The 22721-nt window shown below is 42.3% G+C and overlaps 1 protein-coding gene across 2 annotated transcripts; it reads left to right on the top strand.

Moving 5' to 3' along the window:
• The first annotated feature begins 1895 nt into the window (after positions 1 to 1895).
• Positions 1896 to 21708, top strand: AMACR (alpha-methylacyl-CoA racemase). Of its 2 annotated transcripts, XM_038402906.1 has the most exons (5): positions 1896 to 2260; positions 6912 to 7055; positions 8768 to 8928; positions 14275 to 14461; positions 20766 to 21708. In XM_038402906.1, exons 1-5 carry the CDS (start codon positions 2011 to 2013, stop codon positions 21173 to 21175), a joined length of 1152 nt encoding a protein of 383 aa, XP_038258834.1. In that variant the 5' UTR covers positions 1896 to 2010; the 3' UTR covers positions 21176 to 21708. The 2 variants fall into 2 exon arrangements, with proteins under 2 accessions (XP_038258834.1, XP_043370438.1); XM_043514503.1 differs by lacking the exon at positions 6912 to 7055 and having other exon boundaries at positions 1929 to 2260.
• Positions 21709 to 22721: the final 1013 nt, after the last annotated feature.

Below are 22721 nucleotides of genomic sequence, written 5' to 3'. Positions count from 1 at the left end.
CAAGCACACATGCTCCACCTGCAGCATAATTAGAGACCTCAGCTGTTCCTCCCGTGAGTTTTATTGTCCACTCCTGCCAGTCTCCTCACCTAGCTCGCCATTTCTAGTTACTCATTTATTGTCTCTCTCCATGCTCGGTGCTAGCTATCTGCCTGATCTGATGATCACAGCAATTCACGAAACATATCCTCCCTAACTCCTCCTTGTTCACCTTATCTGATGGAGGTGCTTTGCTGGTGTGTAGGAGCTGGCCCTCAGAAATAGTCAGATTTGTGTGGAAGCAGGGAGACCGGATTTAATTCTTTGCTCTGCTACATAGTTCCTGTGTGATGTTGGGCAACTTGCTCAAGGTTGGGTGAACTTGCATTTTGGTACTCCTAGCCCCCATGGGTGTGGCAACCCCCATTGGCTCCCTACCATCCCTTACCCCCAACCACTGACTGTGCCCCTTCACCCCTAATGCCTGCTCCCCCTCCTGTACCCCTAATACTTACACCCCCTTCAGATTCCTCCTGCACCCCTAATCCCTGAACTGTGCATACCCCCTTCGTTCCAACCCCTGCACTGTGCCCCCTTTGCTCCTAACTCTTGCATCCCTCCACGGGGGGAAACTGACCTGCATGCACAGGGAAGCTAGCATTGCTGCTAGCAACCCCACTGGACTGCTGCCCTCCTTGTTACTAAAATAAATACATAAAATAAATCCTGGCTCCCCACTTATCCCCAAAGTTCAGAACTTAAAGGGCAAACATAAAGAATTCAACACTTATCTTTCTAAAAACTCCCACGGGTTTGGGATCTCCATAGTCTCAATCCCGTAATGGGCCTGCCCTGGGTCATAGGACTGCACTGTCCCTTCAGCCACCAAAGAGGGAGAATGGTTCAGATTTAAAAATGTTATTAAAGCAAATGTTAAAATTATTTAATACACAGGTTAAGAAAAGAGTGTCTGTACCTCTGGCTGCAGTGCTTCCATTATCCCGAAGAACAAAATCTGGTTTAAAGGTCATAAAATCCATAGAGTACTACATCATGGGGGGGAACCATGGAAACAGCTTCAACAGAAAGGGGTCCTGCCCCCTGACTTGAGGATCCCAGCTCCCCCAAGCCCCTATACCCCCCATTCTGTGTGTTGTCGCTCCCCCTTCTGCGGAGTGTCCCCATTTCCCCCCATGACTGAGCTGAGGGGCCCTGCTCCCCGTTCTGCAGAGTGTCCCCATTTCCCCCCATGACTGAGCTGAGGGGCCCTGCTCCCCCTTCTGCAGAGTGTCCCCATTTCCCCCCATGCCTGTGCTGAAGGGCCCTGCTCCCCCTTCTGCAGAGTGTCCCCAATCCCCCCAGGCCTGAGCTGAGGGGCCCTGCTCCCCCTTCTGCGGAGTGTCCCCATTGCCCCCCATGCCTGTGCTGAGGGGCCCTGCTCCCCCTTCTGCAGAGTGTCCCCAATTCCCCCCAGGCCTGAGCTGAGGGGCCCTGCTCCCCCTTCTGCGGAGTGTCCCCATTGCCCCCCATGCCTGAGCTGAGGGGCCCTGCTCCCCCTTCTGCGGAGTGTCCCCATTTCCCCCCCTCCCTGAGCTGAGGGGGCCCTGCTCCCCCTTCTGCAGAGTGTCCCCAATTCCCCCCAGGCCTGAGCTGAGGGGCCCTGCTCCCCCTTCTGCAGAGTGTCCCCATTGCCCCCCATGCCTGTGCTGAGGGGCCCTGCTCCCCCTTCTGCGGAGTGTCCCCATTGCCCCCCAGGCCTGAGCTGAGGGGCCCTGCTCCCCCTTCTGCAGAGTGTCCCCATTTCCCCCCATGCCTGAGCTGAGGGGCCCTGCTCCCCCTTCTGCGGAGTGTCCCCATTTCCCCCCCTCCCTGAGCTGAGGGGGCCCCTCGCCCCTCCTGGCTGGGGGCGGGGACCACGCGGGAGCCGGAGGGGGCCGTTGAGCGCCAGGTTTCTGGCCCGGTGGGGGCCGGGCCGCGGCGGCCGCTCGATGTTTCGGCGCTCGGCAGGAGGCCGCGGAGCGAGGGGCGGCCATGGCCCTGCGCGGGGTGCGGGTGCTGGAGCTGGCGGGCCTGGCGCCCTCCCCGCTCTGCGGCATGATCCTGGCCGACTTCGGGGCGCAGGTGGTGCGGGTGGATCGCTCCCCCCGCTCGGCCATGAACGCCGACGTGCAGGGCCGGGGCAAGCGCTCCCTGGCGCTCGACCTGAAGCAGGGCCCCGGCGCGGCGGCGCTGAGGAGGCTCTGCCTGCGGGCGGACGTGCTCGTGGAGCCCTTCCGCCACGGTGAGGGGCCGCCGGCGGCAGGACCTTTGGGCGCAGGGGTTGGGGGAGGGGTGCGGGTGCTGCTGGTGGGAGGACCCCTGGGCGCAGGGGTTGGGGGGAGGGGTGCGGGTGCTGCTGGTGGGAGGATCCCTGGGCGCAGGGGTTGGGGGGGAGGGGTGCGGGTGCTGCTGGGGGAGGACCCCTGGGCGCAGGGGTTGGGGGAGGGGTGCAGGTACTGCTGGTGGGAGGGCACCTGGGTGCAGGGGTGGGGGGAGGGGTGCGGGTGCTGCTGGTGGGAGGACCCCTGGGCGCAGGGGTGGGGGGAGGGGTGCGGGTGCTGCTGGTGGGAGGATCCCTGGGCGCAGGGGTCGGGGGAGGGGTGCGGGTGCTGCTGGTGGGAGGATCCCTGGGCGCAGGGGTTGGGGGAGGGGTGCAGGTACTGCTGGTGGGAGGGCACCTGGGTGCAGGGGTGGGGGGAGGGGTGCGGGTGCTGCTGGTGGGAGGACCCCTGGGCGCAGGGGTTGGGGGAGGGGTGCGGGTGCTGCTGGTGGGAGGATCCCTGGGCGCAGGGGTCGGGGGAGGGGTGCGGGTGCTGCTGGTGGGAGGATCCCTGGGCGCAGGGGTTGGGGGAGGGGTGCGGGTGCTGCTGGTGGGAGGATCCTTGGGCGCAGGGGTTGGGGGGAGGGGTGCGGGTGCTGCTGGTGGGAGGATCCCTGGGCGCAGGGTTTGGGCGGAGAGGTGCGGGTGCTGCTGGGGGAGGGCACCTGGGTGCAGGGGTGGGGTGGGGGGGAGGGGTGCGGGTGCTGCTGGTGGGAGGATCCCTGGGCGCAGGGGTTGGGGGAGGGGTGCGGGTGCTGCTGGTGGGAGGATCCTTGGGCGCAGGGGTTGGGGGGAGGGGTGCGGGTGCTGCTGGTGGGAGGATCCCTGGGCGCAGGGTTTGGGCGGAGAGGTGCGGGTGCTGCTGGGGGAGGGCACCTGGGTGCAGGGGTGGGGTGGGGGGGAGGGGTGCGGGTGCTGCTGGTGGAGGATCCCTGGGCGCAGGGGTTGGGGGGAGGGGTGCGGGTGCTGCTGGTGGGAGGACCCCTGGGTGCAGGGGTTGGGGGGAGGGGTGCGGGTGCTGCTGGTGGGAGGATCCCTGGGCGCAGGGTTTGGGCGGAGAGGTGCGGGTGCTGCTGGGGGAGGGCACCTGGGTGCAGGGGTGGGGGGGAGGGGTGCAGGTACTGCTGGGGGAGGATCCCTGGGCGCAGGGGTTGGGGGGAGGGGTGCGGGTGCTGCTGGTGGGAGGATCCCTGGGCGCAGGGGTTGGGGGGAGGAGTGCGGGTGCCGCTGGTGGGAGGATTCTAGGGCGCAGGGGTTGGGGGGAGAGGTGCGGGTGCTGCTGGGGGAGGGCACCTGGGTGCAGGGATGGGGGGGAGGGGTGCAGGTACTGCTGGGGGAGGGCTATGGGTGCCACTGGTGGGAGGATCCCTGGGCCCAGGGTTTGGGAAGAGGGGTGCGGGTGCTGTTGATGGGAGGATCCCTGGGCTCAGGGTTTAGGGGGGAGGTGTATGGGTGCCTCTGGTGGGAGGGGTCCTGCTGACTGGGGAGTACTAGGATGCAAGGCTTAGGTATGTCCGTGGCAGATCAGAAATGGGGGTGCTGTGCCAGGGAAGGGATCCTGGGGATGCTCTATAGGGGAGAAGAGGCAGAATGGGGTCTTGGTGACGGGTAAAGTTGGGGAAGGTGCTAATAGAAGAGGAAGGACAGGTGAATAGAGGGCAGTAGTCAGGTAGTGTTGCCCCATGTGGGAGATAGGAACTGCTGTCAGGGATGACGACTCTCAACTGGCTGGATGCAAAATAGTGTGGTTGGTGCAAATGTCATGGGGACAGATTTATGGGACACAACAACCCACAGAATAGAGGTTAGGGTTAAAGTATCCTATCCAAACAATGGCCCATTAGGCCTCAAACAACTTTGACAATTATCCAGGAGCCCATAGATGACCCCAATGGATGTATAATGGGGCAAATTGTGGCATGCGTCAGCCTTGACTCTGCAAAGACATGCATACACATGCAAATGGCTTAAACATTTGCACGCCCAGTGTGTACAGTTTATCAAGCATGTGAAGCTTTGTATGTCTGGGGCGTTAGTTTTTAATATGGAGGTGCAATTCCTGTGGAGACAACGGGTCCAGCATGCTCTGTTGTTTCCTAACCCCTTGATCCACAAATATGGCAAGTTTTAGCAAGAGGCTCAGCTTCAAGTTGCATGTCACATGTTGACGCCTATTGTTCCCCTAGGGCTGCAATTCTGTATTAAAGATTAAGGATTCACTTAAGTATTCATGTGCTGTGTTCTGGCCATACCAGATTTAGGACTAAAGGGTCACTATATCATTTTAAACATCAATCATTGTAAATGAGCACATTTATCTGCGTTTCTAATAACACCTGTGATCATTAAAACTGGGAACTTCATAAATCTGGTGTGCTTTTTCTCTGTGTATTCCTGGGTTTTGACAGGTTTTGTGTGTTTTTTTTTTTCTGTACAGTGGAAATCAATAAATCCAATTTCACTTTAATTTGTAATTTTACATTTTCACATTTTCTGTGTAGAAATGTTTGGGTTGCCATGGGATTGTTTGGTTAAAAGTGACAAATTCCATTGGCAATTTACAATTAACATAATGGAAATTTCTGTTGTCCTTTGGTTTTGTAAAAACCTAGTTACAAAGTTTAAATATGGGTGCAAGTATGAGTTGAGACTAGTGTCTTATTAAGGGTAAATTTCCATCTGTGGTTCTTTGTAATTCTATAGCTAGATAATTCATCTCATGGACCTGGTCCTGAAATTGTCTCAACACTGGTTTGGATCTTCTGGCATAGAGCCAGTTGTAGGATTGGGGCCCAAGTGATATGTGGGGAGATTTTAAATGACACAAAGAGAAGTTAGGCATCCAAATCCCATTGGCTTTCAGTTAGTTTCTTTGTGATATCTGTTGGAATTGGGCTTTTGAAAATCTGTCTGATTTTCTGAGCAAGCAAATACATTTTGTGCCTTGTCTAGTAAATTGTCACCTCAGTTTTGTGAGGCTGTATTATAACTTTGGTCGTAGAAAAGGGGTCTATAAATAGGGTATGCTTTTGACTTCATAATAGATCTCTTTATGTTGAAAGTGCTTTACAGTACTGAGTTAACATTGACAGAGCTAAAATTGATTATTTCCAGATTAAGATTCTTAGACTTTGATCCTTCAAATGCATTTATGCAGATGCAAAGCTTCATCAATATGGTTTCATGTGGGTGGATCCAATTTGTATTTATAATATACAGTCATGGAACCTTACCATTTCATTTTTGCAGGAAGGGGTGGATTTATTTTTGTCCGTTTAGGAACTTGCTGTTATTCAATGCAGTTCACCTTTCAGGGCAAGTGGAAATTTGAAGATCCAGACCTGTATAATTATATATATATTATTAAACAGATTCATACATACCAACAAGTCTCTCTGCTTCTCTGCCTAGCCATTATCAGTTGACACTTCTCAGTCAGTGTCATGCTGGAATTGGGTCTTCAAGGAGTTGAAGGATGATAGGGTTGTGATTTTATAGATTAATTTGGGGAAGGTACGTTCCATTTGTAAAATGTGATGTGGAAGAAGGTATGAAAGCAATTTTAAGAATTAAGAATCCAGTATGTCTCCTTTCCCCTCCATATCAGATTGTGTAGCTCTGCCGTGTCAGCACTGTTTATCGGACAAAATTCTGACCAAAGTTTATCTGTAATTTGCTAAACACGGATAAAAGTCCATTTTACAAATTATACACATCTTAAACATTTCACCTGGAAAAAACAAACAAAAACAAGACACTTTTTGTGGGGGTTGGGCGCTAAAGGGAGGAAAAAATTTTGAAATGTGAATTTATACAGTTTTTCATCCCTGTAAATTAAAACTGACCAAACCTACATTTATTTAATTTTGCAAAAGTTTCTTGAGCTTGAACCTAAAGAAGAAACTTTTGTTTGTACAGTTTCTGCAAATCATTTGCTGTGTATAATTGCCTCAGTCTGCTCTTGTTTTTATGATAGATAAAAAGTAATAGTAATAGATGGGTAGGCCAACATAAGGATAAAATGGAGTGTCTTATGCCAAAATATATTGGGCAGGTAAGCAAGGAAAATGTCATTGAGCTATATTCTGATAAGAGACAGAAGCAGTCCTGAGAAAGTTGTGCAGAGGTTCAGCCTTGTAGAGATTGGGGAGTGTATTAGCCAAAAGTTTGCCTTTCTTTTTACTATGGTGCGTGACCTCCTGGGAGCTGTCTCTTTGGTTCAGCTATGTTCAGTGGTCCACAGTTGAGGAATTTGGTCAGAGTGGTCATGAAGGGTCTGAAATTGGGGAGAAACAAAGTGCATTTAAACTACTTTTACACTAAATTTATATTTGATGCATTCAACATATAAAATAAACTTAGTACATTATTAATTTTTAAAATATTGGCAGTTCATGTTTTAACATGGCTACTGTAGTTTAGGCTTTTTTAACATAATCAGCATGTTAGCTTTAATTCAAATTCATAATGACTAATACATTTTACTGTTTTTTATTTCAAATCAAGTTTGTTTTGAATCTAAATTAAAAGCAAAAATTTGGTTTGGGATTAAACGTTTTATTTTTCTGTTAAGGTGTCATGGAAAAACTTGGTCTTGGTCCAAAGATCCTTCTACAGGAAAATCCAAAACTTATCTATGCTAGGCTTACTGGATTTGGCCAGTCAGGAAAATATGCCAAGTCTGCAGGTCATGACATCAATTATTTGGCTTTGTCAGGTAAGCTGTAAAAATTCCTATTAGATTAATTTTATTTTTGCTTTAATTAAGAATTGTATTAGCAGGTATTTTGTGTACATGGCTTAAATTACCTGGGTGTTGTCGTCTTTAGGTAAAAGAAGATAAAAGAAGAAAAACCTAGATAAAGTTTTTTCTTTCTTTTTTTTTTTAAAGGTAAATTTAATCTTATGATAGTCTTCAGGTTTATCGTTTCATTTTGGGCCTGATCCCCAATCTTTACTCACCTGGGCAATCCTTGTATGGTTAGTCCCATGAAACGAAACTACAAATCAATAGGTTTACTTGTGTGAGACTGGACTATTGAGGTAAGTGAAAGCTGCAGGATCCAGGCCCTTTGTGAGCTCTATCTTGCCTGAGTGCTGTACATATCCTTATGTTGAATGCCAGCCCAGAGGAAAGTATCTAACAAAGTGATGTTATTGACTTTAATATTGCTTGACTGTAGAACAAGTCCACACTGCCTGCTAAAAATAATTTTCTTCTTCCTAAATCTGGTTTAATCAGTACCATTTTGTGTGGTTCTTGGCAGCTATTACTGTAACTTGGACAGCCTATTGCAAGAAGAAAACCTCAGCTAGCAACACCTGTATTTTTGCACACTTTTGAGGGCAGAGGGGTCCTTTGAATTAGAAATGTAAAATATGCTTTTGCACCAATTAACTCTTTTTTCAACAAATCAAGTTTTATCAGAGTTTGTTGGCAAAAATATCAGACAAGTATATGGAATGTTTACAGATCTACAGTACACTTATGTGATTCTGAGTTAGTATTTCTCAAACTGCTTTTGCCAGAACAGCCCAAAGTAAATGATAATCCTAGTTTTTGGCAAACTATTTTCTAAAATAAAACCAATCTGCCTGAAATGTCACAGGCATGCCAGATAGATTATTTCTGCCAAGTTTAAGACAAATTAGACAAGGCATTTGGGAGGTGTGACTGCTCAAAAATGAGGTGATCTCATGTTTTGGAAATTTTCCTTATGGTTTTTGGTTTGCTGTAACCCAAAAATGACTTGTCCTGGAAAGTCCAAATTAGATTTAATATATTCACCTACTGGTGCTTATGACATCAATTTGACTGTTGAATGGCAGATTTTAGTTATTGAGAAGTTTTCTGCATGCATCCTAAGCTCAGTGGAGTTCTTAACACCATGTGTCAGCTTGTGTGCACTTTAGAAAACAAAATTGATGTGTGAGTTACCTAAACAATACATCAGTGCCAGGCAGTGTTTTAGGATGCATTGAATTTGTATGCTGCTTCAGCTGCAGGACTCAGATTCTAGGCTGACGGCTTAGGAGGAATGTGGCTCTGCTGCAGGGCTGATAAACTCCACATTGCCCCACTGTCAGGAGGAGGGGAAAGAGAGTGGTTATGGGGGAAACAAGAGAGCAAAATGAAGGTAAGGGGGCTGTTTAGGGGATCAAAGAGTGCTAGCAATCTAGAAGGCCCTTCCCAAATAAAAACAATGGCCAGATCCTTGGCTCTGCTTCAGCCCTTTTTTGTCACTCCTGCAGTGTAAAGGGGCCATAATGTTGTCTTAAACCACTAGCTGAGGATTCTCTTGGTATGTAGGGGATGTTGTAGTTACCTTGTTTAAGGTATATAAATTGAAGAAATGTTTTCATTTTTCTAACATTAATGGTCATGGAAATTTTTGATTAAATTTCTGTGCTTTTTGCATTGTTTTTCAGGTGTGCTGTCGAAACTTGGTAGAAAAGATGAAAATCCTTATGCACCAGTAAATCTTCTGGCTGATTTTGCTGGTGGAGGTGTCATGTGTGCAATGGGTATAATTATGGCCCTCTATGAACGTACAAAATCTGGCAAAGGGCAAGTCATTGATGCAAGTATGGTAAGTTTTTGAAATTTGTTTATTTGTAGTTTTTTGGTTTTAAACTCTAACTCTACAAAAGGGAAAAAGGATGAAGTTGTTGGTAAGGCATAGCCCTGGGAGTTAGGGAAATGAAAAGTTAAGCCACGTAATGGGACATCTTTACTCTTTTACCCATCGGCAAACATCTTATCAAACCTTGCCACTTCCCTAACTCCTTTACACCACAGAAAATGGACCGGAATCTTGCCTCTGCTGCCTATGGATGCCAGTGTCTGACGCACCCTTTAACAAACTGCCTCCTCTCAGTGTGATTATTTGAAGATGTATGATGTGGTAGGATGTGTTGGAAGGTGGTATGCCATGAGAAGGTTAACAAAACCAAAAAACAAGTCAGACTGCCATGGATGAATTTCAACAAGAGATCAGTTTCAAACACTTTGATTTCTTTTCATGATTTTTTAAAAATAAACAAAAACTACATAGAAAATTCAGAGGGCTTAAAACTGAAATTTCTCATCAAAAGGAGAGAAAAACCAAAAATGTACGTCCCACTTTAAACCTCTTACAGAAGACAACCTTAGCCATGGAGCCACAATTGGTGCTTCCATAATAGTGTTTTCAAATTAATTTTTCCTTTTTTTAAAAGGAACACAGTACAATTTAGGTTTAAAACTTGACCTTTCTTAAAAATATTGTAATATAATGGGTAGTGTCATTTGGACATTTCATTATGTTCCATTCACTTGAACAGACATTACATAGAAAAGTGCTGATGGAGCACATACATGTACCATCATCAGCAGCAGCAGCAGCAGCAGCAAAAGCAAAGACAGTTAAATAATAATCTGAGACAGATAAGTCTGGTTCCACTTCCAACTCTGACCCATGGAAAGAGATTTTTCTTTTTTAAACCTATCTAATACCACAACCTATCAATATTTGAACTGTCACTTCATTTTAACCTATTTTTGTTTAAAGGGCACATTACTTACTACAGACATTTGCATCATATTAAGAACTCTTGGGATTTTCTTAAGGAGGAAAAGAGGAAATAGTTTTTTAACCTCCTCTCATGTCCCCACAATGACTTTTCATAGCATTTCAGTCTTTCATAGATTAGTTTGCCCTGTGTCATGTCTACGCCAAAAGGGAGTCTTGTTCTCAACTTCCTGCCAAGTGACCTTTTTCAAAAGTCACTTAATGATTTTCACACCATTCTCTACAAAACTGTTGGATTGAGAATACCTGGGATTTGAAGTTATGTACTTAAACCCATACTCTCTAGCAAATGTTTAAATTCACATCCATCAAACCACTGACCATTATCAGGGATTCCATGCCTGGACAATATGGATTTTAAGCGCATTAAAACATATTCTGATGTACTAGTTTCTAATATAACAATCTCTAGTTAGTGAGAATAATAATCCAAAATCAAAACATAGTCTTTAGCTACATATGTAAATAAATCCACACTAACTTTAGACCATGCCCTTAACTGTTCATTGTTTATCAGCATAGGCTCTTTTCTCTCTTTAGGTTGGTATTTTTGACACATTTAATACATTTTAATTGTTTTTTCCTATTTCATTATGCATTTATAGCCAATAAAGTATCTCTCTGGCTCTGCATTTACATTTCTCCATGCCCATCTGTCTTTCATGTATTCTTGTGAGCTTGTCACCTTTTTTTATCTTGGGCACTACTATTCTGTTTCCTGTAAACAATATGCTATCAGTAACAGACCTGTTTTGAACTGGAAATATGGACTTGGTATGTAATGTCCTGGCCACCCTGTGGTAATAGCTTTAATTACCTCTGTAAAGTCTCCTCACTAGCTGTAGCCTCAGCAAATTCATTCCACTTCCTTTCTGAGACAAGAAAATTCTTTTTTTTAATCAGGTTGACATGCACTGTGTCTGACTCCACCTCTCTTTCTACTACAGTTTTATTAAATGCTCTGGACAATGTGTTCACTACCACTAACTCTTTTTTTCTGGTGTATATGCAATTGTTAAATCATACAATTAGAGCTGGAAAAACAGTCGTCATACTGTGGGTGGAGTGTCAACTAACCCCTTAATTGCAATTGATATGGTCTGTTTGAACACGTGGAATATTTTACAACCATGCACTAGGGCTAAAGTTTCTTTTCCGTTTGGGCATAGTGGCATTCTGTTCTGTAAGAGCTCTGGATGTATACACCACTAGTCTTCAGTGGTAGTCATATTTTTGTAGCTATGTTTGTTACCCCTATGCCTTCTTTGGAGGCATCAGTGGACAAGCTGGTCAGTCTTCTGTGGTCAAAATATCTTAGCACAGGGGATTTCTGAATCAATTGTTTCAGGTTGACAAACTCTTTGTCCAGTTTAGCATCCCTTGTCCATTGACTATTCTTTTGCGTGAGTGCATGGAGATTGCTGGTTTGTGCAGCCAAATTAGTTATAAATTTACCAACAAAATTAACCATTCCTATGAATCCCTGTACTTTCTTCTTATTTTCTGGGTGTTTCATATTTGTTATAACTTGTGTTCTGCTAGGATCGATAAAGTTAACTTTTCTCCGAAATAGGTTATTTCTCTGAGCCTGAATTTACATTTTTATTTGCTTAGCTTCAGACCTACTGCTCTAACCCTGTCCAGTGCTTCTAACCTGTAATTATGTTCCTCTGTTGTGTTGTGTCCTCTTACTTAGAGGAATATTTCTAGGGGCTTGTATGATGGGACAATTAAGTTCTGTCAGTTCAGTTCTATATTCAGTTGCTAATTTTCCGATGCCCTCAAAAACATCCTGATACTGTTCCTCTGTCCTTTATCTCCTCCACCATGTGCACTCTTTGGATCAGCCCAAGGGCTTGGCATGTCTTTAAACTCTCTAAAGGTGCTTTATTACTTTTAACTATTACAAAGCATATCAATTCTTTTTGATCTTTTACCTTCACTTCTAATACTCATGTACCTTTACTAGGAAAGAGTTCCCTGTTACAATCTTTCAGTTTAATCTGTTAGTTGCCATGTTCCCTGTTTTTTTCTTTAACCTTTTAACTTTACTATCTGAAAAAACATGTACCTGAGCGCCTGGATCCAATTTGTAGGTTGTTTAGAGTCCCATTCGTCTCTAAAGAAATTGTCCATTCATCTGTTCCTTCCTCTTCAAATACAGTTGCTAGATAGAACTTTTCTGTGCTGCTGTTTGTGCTCTCTTCCTGGACTATGGCATCAGCATGCATGCCTTGCTTCCTCTTCCGCAGTTGTTGATCCTGACTGCAGACTTCGGTAAAATGATTGTATTTCTTACAAATATTACCAAAAGATTACCAAAAGCTGGGCATTGTTGAGGTCTACGTTTGTGTCCACATCTTGTGCTTGAAGCTGCCCCTTGCAAATTCTTGCACTTTACTTGTTTCATGCTTCTGTCTGGTTTTTTTGCTCGGTACTGAGTTACTATTTGCCAGTTTTTTCTCTCTCTTGTTACTCTATTCAGAGTTGCAGTGGCCAGTTTTCCTTCCGTTTTTTTTATTCTGTTCAGAGTGATATCAGCTGCCTGACACAGTCTTACTGCTTTATCCAAAGTGAGAGTCAGATCTTCTTATAGTCTTTTTTGCAGCTTTGGATCTCTGATTCTAATTCCAGTTTGATCTCTTATAACTGAGGCTACTTTTTAGTCATGGGCATTTTTAGTAAAAGTCATGGACAGGTCACAGGCAGTAAACAAAAATTCACGGAGGTCATGGAAAGTCACAGAATCCGTGACAAACTCGCAGCCTTACTTATAACTAAAAGAAAAGGAGGACTTGTGGCACCTTAGAGACTAACAAATTTATTTGAGCATAAGCTTTCGTGAGCTACAGCTCACTTCATTGATGAACAAAATTTATTAGTCTCTAAGGTGCCACAAGTACTCCTTTTCTTTTTGCGAATACAGACTAACACGGCTGCTACTCTGAAACCTTACTTATAACTGAATCTGTTAATCCATAGTTGCAGGTTTGGCTCATTAGCTTCCGCTCTTAGAAATTTTTCAAATTATCCTTCTGTTTGTCTTCTAAGGTAAAACATGCATCTTTCAAATGTTATTCTTTTTAGATATGCAATATTCTTAAATTTCTGCACGGTTGTGTCATAACTCACTCTCTTGGCCTGATGTAATGCATATCTTCAACTCCTGTGCCTCAGGTCCTGCAGTATTTAAGAAGATTGCTATTTTCTACTGGTTTTCTTTCCCACCAAAGCTAGCTGCTTGCTTGCCTGCATGCATATATATAATCTCTGTTTGACCAGGAGTCTGCTGCATTACCTGAGAGTTTCAATTCTTTGAGGACTTTTAGTTTGTTTAGTGCCAAGGTGACTTCTTCACAGTCCTCTTTGTCCTTTTTTCTACCTCGCTCTGGTACCATGTGTTGTTTGTGGATTCATAAGAAGAAGGTATAGTCTAGACTCTTAGAACTAAGGCTTTATTAGAACTCAAACAGAGTTACATAAGACAAAGGAGAGCCATGTGCTCCTAGCTACATACCTGCTGAACCTGACTTCAAACTGCTTGGGTTTTCTCTAGCCCAGTTCCCTCTAACATGTGCTCTGCTCTTAAAGGCACAGTGCATACTCCTAACCATTCCATTGATACATTTCCATTCCTTTTAGGGCACCTCTAAAATAAGTTTAATAAGGTCAATGTCAAACATATCTTTTGGTTTCCTTGATGTAACTGTAATCAATGCTCAGAGCTCTACACCCATATGTCAACACCCTCACCATCTCTGCTACCTTGTATGGTTCCTAAAGTGTGCTCGCCAATGAGATGCAGGGAGGTCCACAGATTAGAGAGAGCTGTGAGAGAATAGTCAGATTAACACAGTGATCTCTATGTGCATCTCAGTTTTCTGGGTACTGAGAACTAGAGAGAGGTTTTTATCTTTTGACTTCCTTCACATTTTCTGCAAGCAGTCTTATCTCAGCCAGGTAAGTGCTGAGGCACTTACTGTCCTGTAGAGCCACTGAGCTTGGCCTGTCACCTTACAACTCATTTCTTTGCTATTTGAATCACTAGGAGCTTGATAAAGTAAAAAACATTATCCATCCAGTACATTAATATGTCTTATGCCAATCTGATATTATCTTTCAGGGCTCCTTTTTACTCCTTTTAAATTTAGAAAACATCACACGTATAACTTTAAAGGCAAGATTGTTATGAATGATATAATCCTTAAACCAACTACTTAACAAGAATATTGCAATTCAGAATCCTAACGAAGTATAACCTTAATTTAAGTTTATGAATATTTGTTTGTGTGGAATTGCCAGCGATTTCACTAGTAACTCTAAAGTGTTTGGTTTTTTATTTATTTTTTTAAATAAATCTTTAAGGTAGAAGGAGCAGCATATCTAAGTTCTTTCCTGTGGAAATCACAAAATTTAGGCCTTTGGAATAGACTTCGGGGGGAGAACTTGCTGGACAGCGGAGCCCCTTTTTATGAGACCTACAAGACCCTAGATGGGAAATTCATGGCAGTTGGTGCCATTGAGCCCCAATTCTATGAGCAGCTAGTAAAGGGTAAGTAACTTTCAGCAGTTGGTTCATACACGTGCCTTTCCTCAGCCAAGTGTGGTTATCATTTGATATCTTTGTTCCATGAAATCCATTATATTTGGTTTTTTGTTCCAGCAAAACACCTTTTGAAACCAGTTTGAATAAACTATATATTTTTTGTAACATTTGAATGGGTAGGGTTTTTTTTTTTTAATATATATTTTTAATTACAGATTTTCTTCTGGAGATTTGCTACTGTGTTGTTTTGTGACTGAATTACTCAACAATTTCTTTGTAAACCACTATTTTCAAATGGTTATAAATCTGCGTTAAAAACTCATTGTGGGTGGAATGCAAGGTTTTAGGCTAGAGTGCAAATTAAAAAATATCTTTTAATTTTTCAAAGAAATTAATTAAACTATTTTAAAATGCACTTGCAGTGTAGATAGTTCGTAATAGCATTTCACTTTTTAAGGTTAAATTGGATTTTTTAAAACAAGTTGGCTATTGTAAAGTAACTTGTCTGCCAAATTTCATAAAGCTTTGTAGTGTCTGACATCAGATTGTCACGCTATTAATCTGTCTTGCAAATACTATATGCAAGTTTTTCTAAAAATCCATGATAAGCAAAGTAACAAACTTTTATAAAAGATGATTAACACCAGACTTCACTACACTTTCTTCTTGCACTTAAAACCTGATGTGGTCCTGGCTTCCCACATCTTGCCCCCATCCCCAGTGGTTCCTTCTGTGCAAGATAGACCTTTCCATTCTCTCTAGTCAGAAGACTGGGACTCCACATTTATTGTGAATCGAGAAAGAATCATAGTAAGCAGTTAGTTATAGCTATAACATTCCATTCAATTTTATATTTATTCACACATTCATTCATACATACACATACACACACACACAGGTTCTGCAAGGTTGTTATCGTAGTTACCAGCCTTAGAGTTGCTCGTGCCAAGCCACTGGCCAGGTGGCCTGAACATGAGAAGGGAGCAGGGCCTTGTCAGATGCTTATCTGATGCTCCTGGAAGTTGGTTTGCAGAATCAGACCCCAAAGTTCTCAGTTTCTAGAGTCCATTTTTATAAGAATTTATTCCTATGCCAGTCTATGGGAATTGCTTCATCATGCTGTTGCTGAATCAATCGGCAGATGGCACATTCCTGACGGCTCCGTGTTGTTCTTTGGTTCTCCCATCCTTGAGGCTGTTGGGTGGATTCCAGTCTGCCCTCCGGGGGGCCCTCTGGTTGTTTCCACTGGAGGCCTTCTTTGGTCAATGGGCTCTGGATTCTTAGGCTGGCACCTCTCTGATCGTTCATTTATTATCCACACCAAGCATCCATCCACATACATCCTCTATCTCTATTTTAATCACAATCGCTAACAAAGCGAGATAAATACAACAAAAGGGCGGGGAGTCTCTGTGTGAGTAGTTGTTGTTACAAAGTATTGCTTTGAGAACAGACTCTTAGAATGTACTAACACAATTAGCAGCTTGCAAGTTTCACACACAGAGAGAGAGAGAGAGAGAAACAGTAAAAACAAGAGACCAAAAACCAAGAGACCTTTTAATTAGTAATACCCTGGAATTTAAACTATGGGGAATCAAACTCATTTGTGATTTTAATACAGAACTTCTTTAATATGATCCAACATAATCACCCTTTTGACACTAAGATTTATAATCGTCAGTGTCACTTTCTATGTAGCCTATTCAAGAGAAGGTACTGTAAGGCAATTTGAGTTTGTGATTCCAAGTCATCCCACGTACATGATCCTACTACAAGGTTCTAGGGCAACAGGCAAGGTGAGGCACACCCACTTTTGAGGAGTCCATTCAGTACAACCTCTAGTATCCAATAGCTTCCCCCCTCCAGCCCACTGGCTCGAGGTTCGGGGTAGCCAGAAGGATCCCATGTGTAATATGGGGAGTGGGCTAACCTTCCATACCTTTGCCTCCAGAGACTGTTGGTGTGCAATTTTGACAACAATTTCCCCAATTAACAGGTCTGGTTTTACAATGCTAGAAACATACTGCATCCATTTGTACTGATAAGTATCAAACAGTGATCTTTTTTTTTTTCCCCTTTGTTTTTGTATTAGGCTGTCCTGTGGCTGGGACAGCGAGCTTAATTTATTCTTAATTACCTGCAGGTGTGCAGTATTTTTTTTTTAAACACACAACAGTGCTAGCAACAAGACAAAACATAGAACACAAAACACAATTTCTATTGTGATAGTAGATTCATGGTATTGGGTTGCTCTTCAGCTGGCATCAGCTTTTCCTGATTTTCTGAAAGACAAAAAGAACATGTTTCTACCCCTTTTGGGGTGGCAGATTATTGCTCAAAATATTTCTTTTACATATACCCTTGCTGATTGCAGGCAAAACAGAGGAATTACCCCCATATTTTCCTTTGTTTGTTCTGTAGGCATGCCAGGTTTCAATGGCTTCTATCTTTTAAGGGTTATGGGGAAATTATCCCACTGTTTAATCATTAAATCCATGAGGTGAGGTACCTCATTTTCCCTTCTTATACAGCAGACCAAGTTTATAATGTTTTTCCTGCTGTGTTAATTTTAAGTTTATTTACAGGTAATAGCTGAGAAGCATCATTACCATATGACTTTAAAGGATTTTTCCAAAAATCATATTCACTATACATTGTTACAGGGGTACTTATTATCATTAAATTTATTAAAGTTATCTTGTTATACCATGCCTTTTATTTAGACAATTTGTTTGCTGACCAGGTATGTCCTTTTTCTGCAGCTCCTTTGTGTTGCTAGTTCTTTCCTTCCTTTATCAGTTAGGTAATTTGCATTTTCACAGACGCTTCCTGCTTGCTTTTGGATTTAAAGCCATCAGCAGCTCAGAGACTCTCTATCTTAAAAGGTTTCACAATAGCAGCTGTGTTAGTCTGTATTCACAAAAAGAAAAGGAGTACTTATGGCACCTTAGAGACTAACAAATTTATTTGAGCTTTCGTGAGCTACAGCTCACTTCATCAGATGCATTCAGTGGAAAATACAGTGGGGAGATTTATATACATAGAGAACATCTTAAAAGGGACAAATCAACTTTCACCAGAGTTTTGATTACTTTTAACTTCTGCTTCCAAAACACACAGCAATCTGAAAAAGAAAACCCAACCTATTGTGGCTCCCTTTGGAGCCCTAAGAGCATTTTAATTAAGTAGCATGGTATGTTTGCATTTCTTTTGCCTCTTCTACAATATACACTGCACATGTTCTGGGGAAAATGCACATTCCTTCCATAGTTTAACTTCTATAACATTATCCATATCAATTTTTACATAAGGTATAACTATTTCTTTTGTGCTTACAGAGTTTTCATGTACCTTTATCCAAGTTTCAGAGTAGCAGCTGTGTTAGTCTGTATCCGCAAAAAGAAAAGGAGGATTTGTTAGAGACTAACAAATTTATTTGCGCATAAATAAATGCATCCGATGCCACTGAATGCATCTGATGAAGTGAGCTGTAGCTCACGAAAGCTTATGCTCAAATAAATTTGTTAGTCTCTAAAGTGCCACAAGTCCTCCTTTTCTTTATCCAAGTGACAGTCTGATTATATAGAGACATTTTAAGGCTCTGTGTTTCTCACATTGCTTCTTTTTGTTTTGTGCACCTCACCCCTGCTGTTGCTTCAGAGGGGCACGGTCTTTTTTAATTTCTTATTCTTTTACCACAGCTCTTATCTGCTATTTTGTTACAAAAAGCAAATAAACAAAAAGAATCCAGAATCTCTCCCTATTCTCCTTATTTTGACTGCCCTGCTGCAGCCATTACTTAAAAACATTTTAAATTGTGAAAAGCATTGAGTTACCTCTTAAGGATTAAATGTCAAATCCCAAAGCCAAGCAATGCTAATCACCTGTGTCTAGCAAAAAGGTCTGCCATTTTTGCAACTTTGAATTAAAGAGTCAAATGGATTTTTAGTGGCATTATTTAAAACAAAAACAAAACCAATTGGTCTTTAGAATTTTACATATCTACACACACAGAGATAGATACATACACATTTTCTTTTCCTTAACATCCCTTCCACCCTGCTCTGTTTTTTACATTCTCTTTATACATTTGAGGTAGTTAAGTTCCAATAGAAGCCCCTTATGTTCTTTTAGCAAATTTGACTAAATTGTCCATAGTCAAATGATTTCAATCAGATAGGTTTTTTTTTTCCTCCCCGGCTTATTTACACACATTCCTTTGGAAAGGGGCCTGTTTTTCCTTCAGAATGGCTGCAAAAAAACCAAGAAGTCTCTTTCTCTAACACTTTTCCTTTTTAACGTTTTCACAAAGTTTAACTGATTAATTCCCTCCAGCCTCTACAGAGTTAACTTTTCACTCTCTTTTCTCTTTGTAACTATGCCTGGGGGTGCCATACATATGACCTTCTCCCCCTTCACCCGCTCTAATGGCTGCTACCTGTTTAGTGGCAAAGCCCAATTTTTGTCTCAGACTCTTAATTAGTGACTTAGGACAACTATGATTTGCAGGTGCTCTGGCCCTGCTTCAAGGTTAATTTCTTTACCATACCCTGGAGCACATGAGTCTCTCTTTCAATTTTCTCAGAGGCTTTAGCTTGGTCTGCCAGGAATCTTTCTCTCTCTCTGCATTCCTGGAGTGCCTCTTTCACTATTTCCAGCTGACTCTGGGTATTTGTAGCCAACACCTTCCAATTGTCTGCTCCCTTTTCCATTTGGTTTAGCTTTTCCTGTAAAGATGCCTTTTTCTCTTTACATGAAGACAAGCGGAGGTAAGAATCCTTACATGCCTCCCACAACAGCCAAATTGCTGCTGCATCTCTTTTGGCAGCACTAGAAGGTTTGTATATGAGGATATACTGAGCCAATCTATCTTCTAGGTCCGAAATAGTGCAGACATCAGCTAGGGCTTGTTTAGTCCCAGGACTGTGCCCAGATTTTTGAAGGATTTGTTTAAAAGATGAGGTTGGAGTTCCTTCTGACTCCATTCCTTATTCTGGTACTGACTTACCCTGTTTTCTTTTAAACATCTTAACACAGGTATTTCAATCTCTTTGTCACTCCTGGTATTACTCAGTGAGTGACACAGCCTAGATTCTGAAATCGTAGCTTATTGAATTTCCTCGTCACACCTGGCACAGGTCAGCGAGTGACACAGCCTAGATTCTCTGATCCTGCTACTCCTTGTTCCAGCGAGCAGCACTGCCTGGCCCTTAGGCCTTCTTGTTGCCCCTGTTACTTTACTGAACAATGGGACTTGGATTCTGTAATCGTAGCTTAGTAATGTGAGCTCTGAATATTTTACCTCTGCCTCCTGGAGGCCAGAAGGCTGGTTAACCAAATAGAAATGCTGAGATCAATAGAGCTGGCAGTGTACACACCAATATTTACAATAACTGAGGGTTTTTACCAATATTCTCCCTTTCACAATTCTCCACCAAAATGTTACGGGCAAAAAATTGTGGTTTGTGTGGTTTTCTTATTTGTATGGTGCAATCTGGTGCTTTTCCGACATGCAGGAAGACATGGAGTCTAGTGCTTGCAATCTAAGGCCATGTCTACACTGAAAAGTTAGATTGACCCAGCTAAATCACTCACAGATGTGAAGAATCCACACCCTGAGCAGAGTAGTCAAGTTGACTCTTTCCCCCCCCCCCCCCCCAGCTCCCAATTCTTCCATCTGCTGGACCACTGCAGCAGTGACACTGTAGTGTTTCAAGTGTAGACAAGCCCTTAGAAGGCAAAATGGAGGCAAAGAAATGGGAGAAAGTGATATAGCATCAATGTAAAGTGATAGGGGATCTCCATATTTTTGCTGCATTTTCCAGGAAGGTTTCATTTTAAAAGAAGATGTTTCTATTTCTTTTTTGTAAAAGGTGTCACAGTACAAATGATAGAATCATAGAAGCTAAAGATCAAGAAGGTCTGTTAGGCAATAGGGTCTCTATCCCTATCTTTTCTACATTATTTTTTCCTCTGTTTTAGAGCTATCAAGTCAAAGGTATATAGCTCTTAGCTCTGTACCCAGTGTGTGCTGTCTTTCTGAGCCTATATCTGATGCACTTTAATATAATGGCAAGAACCAGGGATGGTTGTTTTCCTTTCCTTTTTCAAACTATGTGCCCTGTAATAAATATTGAAACCACTTGTAACTAAAGCCTAATGTGCCATGACCCTTATGCTGTCTCAGGCTGCCTGCAATAAATATGTTTGAGAAGCAGGGTGAGCTATGGGCTGCAGAAAAAGCATTTACTCTATTTTTATTAGCATGCCTAAAGTACAATACATCTAAACTTTGTTTTTATCCTTTTAGGACTGGGGCTAGATTCAGATAAGCTTCCCAGTCAGTTGAGTTTCTCTGACTGGCCTGAAATGAAGAAAATGTTTGCAGCTATATTTTCCAAGAAGACACAGGCAGAATGGTGCAGGATCTTTGATGGCATAGATGCCTGTGTGACGCCTGTTTTATCCTTGGATGAAGTTGCCTTACACGAGCATAACAAAGAGCGCAGTTCTTTTATCAAGAATGATCAGGAAGAGATAAGTCCTAGACCATCTCCTCTTCTTTCAAGGACTCCAGCTACTCCATCTCCCAAAAGGGATCCTTTTATAGGAGAACACACGGAAGAGATACTTCTAGAATTTGGCTTTACCAAGGAAGAGATTGCTAAACTTCACTCTGAAAAAGTAATTGAATTCAATAAGCCAAAAGCAAATTTATAATATCTAGCCATGCAAATCAGAAAAGTTTCAAACTGTCACAATAAGATTTTATGCATTAAAGTTGGAATTACATGAGGAAATGTTAATGTAGCATCACTTTTTCAGGGCCGGGGTGTGTGTGTCACTGTTAAATTAATGCATTAATTGAGGACTAAATATACAAACTGTATTCCTAATTGGATGAGAGTGCCTATAGTTACCACTGAAATTTTGTCCTGGGGGTGTTTGTTTTGAAAAGATGTGCAGTATTTGCTTGTTATAATGGTTTATGTCATTTTTAATGTTTCCTTCAATAAGTGTATTACAGGAAATGTGTGGTTGTTTTAATCCTTGTGTTTTTAATATATGTTATAATTAGCTGAAGGCAATGATTTTTATAAAATATTGTTATACTTCATAAATAGGTTGCTGTGGTGTTCATTTATAAATTTGAGAGAGAGTTCTTTTGCCTGTATTTTCACAGTATTGTTATAAAATTCATTTGCATTATTCTCCCAGAATATTCATTAAAATACAATGGCAGAGCAACTATATTTAACGCCTGGCTACATTTCTATAGTATTGTTAGTCCCATGACTGTATTACATTTGGAGTCTTAATTTGGCTGGAAAAATTGCCCTGGGTTGAAATTTGATATATTAAAGTGTCTGCCAATAAGCAACACTTTCCCCCTATTGTGGAAAAAAAATGGAAAATAGGTTTAATCATATGAGTAATAAACAATAGTTACTGCATGTAGACCATAGTCTCTTTCAAAATTAAAGTGGCCATTTGAAACTTCCTGACACTTGAAACATTTTGGCATGTCTTATTCTAAGTATAAATAAAGCAAATAGTTACAACAATAGTTATTGCATAGATGCCACAACCTCTTTTCAATTGGTAACTTTATGCACTTTTTCCAAAAGCAGTTAGATCACATGATGCACTAATTGTCTGACTTTAAAAAGCTAACCAAAAAACACAATTCAAAACCTTTTGCGTTCTAGGAGCAGATACGTTGTTTCAATGCCTCTGCACCTAAGATGCAAATGGTTTTGAATGTTTGTTTGTTTTAAAGCCAGACAGTCAGCGCATCATGTAGTCTAGTTGCTTTAACTTTAAAAAAGGCTGTGGCCTCTAAGAGGTAATTATTTTCGTAACCATTTTCTTTATTTATACTTGGAATACGACACATCAGAATATTTCAATGAGACCTTAATTGCTCATTGAGCGTGCTTGCTCTTTTAGGATTACATTCAGTATTTACTAAAACTGAAATATACTGTAACTCATCTGGCCTCTGTGTAGTCAACATTACTGATGTGGAAAGTTTTTTTTTTTTTTCTTATGGTACTTACTGGCTGCATGGGCTTGAGAAAACTTTTATAAACACAGGGTTATGATAAACAAAAAATAGACAGATTTGACAAAAGATGCATTGGGTCCCTGGATGATGATAAACCTAATGAATCGTATTTTAAACACATTTTGGAAGATTTTTTTTGTCTGAAATTGTCCTAATCCGTATCCATGATCAAATAATAATTTACTCTAGTTCAGATCC

The sequence above is a fragment of the Dermochelys coriacea genome, chromosome 5, assembly GCF_009764565.3.
Source record: "Dermochelys coriacea isolate rDerCor1 chromosome 5, rDerCor1.pri.v4, whole genome shotgun sequence".
Classification (NCBI taxonomy): Eukaryota; Metazoa; Chordata; order Testudines; family Dermochelyidae; genus Dermochelys; species Dermochelys coriacea.
Note: the sequence above shows the minus strand (reverse complement) of the source record. Positions and strands in the feature narration are given on the sequence as shown.

What these genes read in the sequence shown, in the direction of transcription:
- AMACR (XM_038402906.1), top strand. Translation starts at nt 2,011, where the DNA reads ATGGCCCTGCGCGGGGTGCGGGTGCTGGAGCTGGCGGGCCTGGCGCCC. An exon ending in AAGTCATTGATGCAAGTATG is followed by an intron (nt 8,929 to 14,274) that starts GTAAGTTTTTGA and finishes TAAATCTTTAAG; the next exon opens with GTAGAAGGAGCAGCATATCT. An exon ending in CTATGAGCAGCTAGTAAAGG is followed by an intron (nt 14,462 to 20,765) that starts GTAAGTAACTTT and finishes TTATCCTTTTAG; the next exon opens with GACTGGGGCTAGATTCAGAT.